Raw genomic sequence first — 4,753 nt, 5'->3', positions numbered from 1 at the left:
ACCTTTAATTCAAAAAATAAGTAAAAATAAGTACTTATTTTCCTTAATAATAATCAACTATTCAACTAAACTCAAACTCATTAGCACCCTAACCCTAATTAAAGAAATAATACCAAAAATCTTCATCTTTTCCTACAATTAATTGACGAAAGAAATACTTAAGATATCAATTTGTTTCCACTTTTTCACCACTTTCTAGCGCTATACTAGTATACTGCTAATCAAACTAATCCTTATTTTTATAGTTAACTCACGTATTCGGACTAGTTTACGCACACCTTGATTAATTCTGTGACTCAATCTCACCACTCATTTACAAAGAACACAATGAAAGCCAGAGCATCAAACTAAACCCTTCTGGATCTTCTAGCATATTCAACTTTTTGTTTAACTTCACCAACATCACACCCCTTATATGGGCCTTCTGGATTTTCTACCATATTCAACGTTTTTTCATAAACGGAAGCCATTTCAATTCACACCTTATATGAGCATTAGTTGTCCACTCACTCGCTTGTCGCATGAAACCTCATAGGCTTGAACTCACCCGAATCAAGAAATAAACTCTCTCTCTCTCTCTCTCTCTCTCTCTCTCTTGTATTTCTCCTTTCTTCTCTCAAGCACGGAGTATTTCCAACGTTTTCCTTCCCCTCTATAAAGATTCACCCTGTCCCTTGTTTCTCAAACACCCAATTAATGGCTCCTCATCGTGTAACCAAGCCCACGGCCACGGGTTTAGCCCAGGCAGCGAGCCTGTCGAGCAGGGTCTACTTGACGTTCTTGGCAGGGGCCGGCGACTACGTGAAGGGAGTGGTTGGGCTGGCCAAGGGCTTGAGGAAGGTGAAGGCTGTGTACCCGCTTGTGGTGGCGGTGCTGAATGATGTACCAGAGGAGCACCGCCGTATGCTGGTGGCTCAGGGCTGCATGGTCCGAGAGATTGGGCGGGTGCACCCTCCTGAGAACGGGACCAAGTTTGCGTGGGAATATCATGCCATCAACTACTCCAAGCTTCGTATCTGGGAGGTACACATATACTCCCTCCATCATTTTTTTAGAGTCAAGTATTCTATTTTGGACGATCTTTAATAAATGTTTATTTCGTAAAGTTAGTGGGTAAAAATTGGTACATTTTTCATTTTGTTCCTGAAAGTAGATTTCATTTTGAAAAGTTAGTGAATAAAAATGTAATGATATATTAAAAAAGAGAACTCAGACTCTCTCTCTCTCTACTTTCACATTTCTAGGGTTTCCTGCTGGGGGAAGGCATCACCTCCTCTCCTCCTCCTCCCCTCGGGCGTTTCCGACCTAGCTTTAGGTGTTTCCCTCTCTCTCTAATAAGTTTGAACCAATACCCTAATTACTCCATTTCTTTTGGCCCCGTTTTGGTGGTATTTTTTTGAAGGAGATGGGGGCTTGTGGTGGTGGTGGAGTAGTCAGCGGCCAGTGGTGCAGCGGAGGTGGTGGCAGTGTAACAGCGGTATGGGTTGTTTGTCTGGGTTTTGGGTTCTATTGAGGTGTGAGCTAGATGAGGCCATGTAGACTTTTTGGGTGTTTTCAAAGGGGTGCGGCAATGGTGTTAGTGTGGTGGTGTTCTGAGGCGATTGAGGGTTTTTTTAGGTGATGATGGGGTGACTAGATCTGTTTTTTTGAGCAGCAACAGTCGTGCGTCGAGCAGCAATAATGGCGGCGGGAGTTTTTGGGATTTGGCGAGGCCTCATTTTCAAGGGAGGCGGTGGGGATCCTCGATCTAATCTCCGGCGCTGTGCTCGGTATCTACCGCCGGTCGCTACTGTTGGGTGGCACCGATGTGTGCTTAACGGCGGGGGTAGTCAACGTCGGCGTCGGGGTGAGGCGGCGGTGGAGGTACTGTTGGCAGTAGCGATGGGTAGCCGCTGGTGGTCACTGTTGGGTGGCTCTGGCGAAGGCTTTCCATTGGGCGCTGGTGTGGATCTGTTGGGTGGTATTGGAGGAAAAGAGCTGGGGCTGTGAAGTTAAGGTGGTTGTGGTGGTGCAGTGGCGGCCAGCAGCGGAGATCGTGGGGAGCAGCAGCGGAGGACAGGGACGTGGTGGAGCAGCAGTGGCGGAACCAGAGGTGGTGCACCAGTGGTGATTTGGGGGAGCAACAGCAGCGACAGTTAGGTTTAGGGTTTGTGTGGGCTGTTTGTTTGGGGTGGGCCGGCCAATTGCAAATGGGCTTGGCCCAATTAGGTTGCAACTGGTTTTGCTTGTTTAGGTTTGGAGTGTTTTAGGGTTTGTTCAAACATAAGGTGTTTTTGGGCTTGTCCCTTTGGGTGTCTGTTGGTTTCTTGCTAACAATGTCATAGTACAAAAATTTAAGAGGCGGAAAAGTAGGTTAAGATCTTGGGAGAAGAAGTTGCTCAATGCATTTCTTTTCCTACTGTCTTGTACTGATTTCATCTTAAATCCTTGTGATGAATGAAATTATTTTTGCCGATCAAAAAAAGAAAAGAAAAAAAAAAGGGTAATGATATGTTCCCATGCATTAGAGGATAAGTAAACGAAATGGAGGTAAAAATTGTTGTGAAAAGTGTAATGATAATGTTTCTTTAATAATTTGGAACTACAAAGTTGGACACTTAAAAGGGGACGGAGGGAGTATATGTTTCACGTGTGTGTTGATACCTATCCCATCCCACAAGAGCAATTATATATGTTCACCCTCAGCCAGAGTATGTTCATTCCGTGTTTCACTTCGATGATCAAATTTCAACACACGTTTTAAGTGCTACATGTAGGAGTTTAATTATTTTCTTCAAAACTCTCACCTGAAAATTTGAATCTTTAGATGAAGCACTTGACAATATCCGATTGAACTCAATTTTTGCAATGTCACCTAACTAATAAATTTGGACAAAATGAATGGTTCCGATCATCGTATTGAGATATAGAATGAACATACCCTTGTAAGGGTGAACAAAATTGTGCTCATTTCACCAGCTTGATGTATGACTGACAAGTCTGTCTTTTACATTTGCATGTAAGGTGTAAATCTATATCTGTATTAAAACTATTATGCGAAAAATAGATATAACAGGATCTTGAATTCAACACATCTCAAGAACAACAAATAACGTACCTTTGTTGGCCATCGTGATTAGAGAGAACAAACCCCTTAATTAGAAACACCTTAATTCTTGGCTCACCTTCTTCTCTCTGTCTCTACTTTTCTAGAATACCCCAGTACTTTAATTGATTGAAAAACCGTATGAATAAGGGGTGAGTATTCTACCTTTTATAGAGGAGAGAAGAGGGCCTTAGAGATAATTATGAAAAGACACCTAGTCCATCAAGGTCTCTTTTATTATCATGAGTTTTCCTTAATCTATAATTCTAATTAGTTATCGTAATGAACCATATCACTTCATTGGCTTATCTGATAGTGGAGTCCCACATGCACAAAACGTGAAGGCTAGTGGGCCACACTAATGGGAAAAAACTAACATTCTCCCACTTGGCCCATCAAGCCGATTGTGATGCAAAGTGTATTTCTTCAAAATATGCATTTTGTTTAAAATGACTCGAGTGGGCTCCACACTAAAAAACTTTGACACGTGATCACGGATTTAAAAATAGCCAGTAAGTTCAAACCAATTAGAAACTTTAATACTGTGATTAATTCAGACCACCAATGTGAGTCATAGCGGTTGTATAGCACCATGCCACATTCCCTTCTATGCACCACACCATTGATAACCTTCACTAATCAAGTCCATAATAGGAAAAATATCATTATTTAGGCTGTAATGCCTAAAGCCCCTGTAATTTGTCTTGTCAAGACATTTCCTGTTGAACATAATCCAAAATAAAATGTGCACGCATAATTGGAAACAGAAAAATCAGAAACAAATTTTTTATTTGTGCTAAATAGTGTCAATAACAATAATCACTCAACTACTAATATCAAGTATTGCTCAAAAGACCCATCTTAATAACATGTTTTTTGTATGTCTTTGGAGGCAATCCCTTTGTCAACGGATCAGCAATCATAAGAGTGGTGCTTATGTTTTCAATAGACACTTGTTGTTTCTGGACTCGTTCTCTAACAACCAAGTACTTTACTTCCATGTGTTTTGAACCACTAGAGTACTTTCCATTCTTAGAGAAGAAAACTGCAGCGGAATTATCACAATAAATCTTCATCGGTCTGGTAATTGAGTCGACAACACCAAGACCAGAAATGAAATTCCGCAACCATAACGCATGTCCTGTGGCCTCAAAGCACGCCACAAACTCGGCCTCCATTTTAGATGAAGCAATAATGGATTGCTTCACACCCTTCCATGACACTGCCCCACCAGCTAATAAAAAGACATAACCTGATGTAGACTTTCTGCTATCGTGACAGCCAGCAAAATCAGAGTCCGAGTATCCGATCACATCCAAATGATCCGATTTGCTATAAGTAAGCATACAGTCCTTAGTTCCTTGGAGATACCTCATAACCTTCTTCACTGCTTTCCAATGTTCCATTCCTGGATTACTTTGATATCTGCCCAGCATCCCTACTGCAAAACTAATATCCGGTCTAGTGCAAGTCTGGGCATACATCAAACTCCCTAATGCTGATGCATATGGAATTTCATCCATTTGTTTTCTTTCTAAGTCATTCTTTGGGCACTGGCTTTCATTAAATTTGTCACCCTTGACAATGGGCGTATCACTTATTGAGCAAAGCTGCATATTGAATCTCTCTAGAACTCGGTTAATATATCCCTTCTGAGACAGTCCTAGC

The 4,753-nt window shown here is 41.7% G+C and overlaps 1 protein-coding gene across 1 annotated transcript in view; it reads left to right on the top strand.

Moving 5' to 3' along the window:
• Positions 1–516: 516 nt before the first annotated feature.
• The window catches only part of LOC131327034 (galactinol synthase 2-like), a 13,433-nt gene continuing 9,196 nt past the window's right edge, over positions 517–4,753 (top strand). The window contains exon 1 of the mRNA XM_058359998.1: positions 517–1,023. Within this exon, the coding sequence (XP_058215981.1) occupies positions 697–1,023 (327 nt within the window). The 5' untranslated portion in view covers positions 517–696. The remainder of the gene's footprint in view (positions 1,024–4,753) is intronic.

The sequence above is a fragment of the Rhododendron vialii genome, chromosome 5a (genome assembly GCF_030253575.1).
Source record: "Rhododendron vialii isolate Sample 1 chromosome 5a, ASM3025357v1".
NCBI lineage: Eukaryota > Viridiplantae > Streptophyta > Magnoliopsida > Ericales > Ericaceae > Rhododendron > Rhododendron vialii.
The sequence above is the reverse complement of the archived record's forward strand: the minus strand, read 5'-3'. Positions and strand labels throughout refer to the sequence as shown.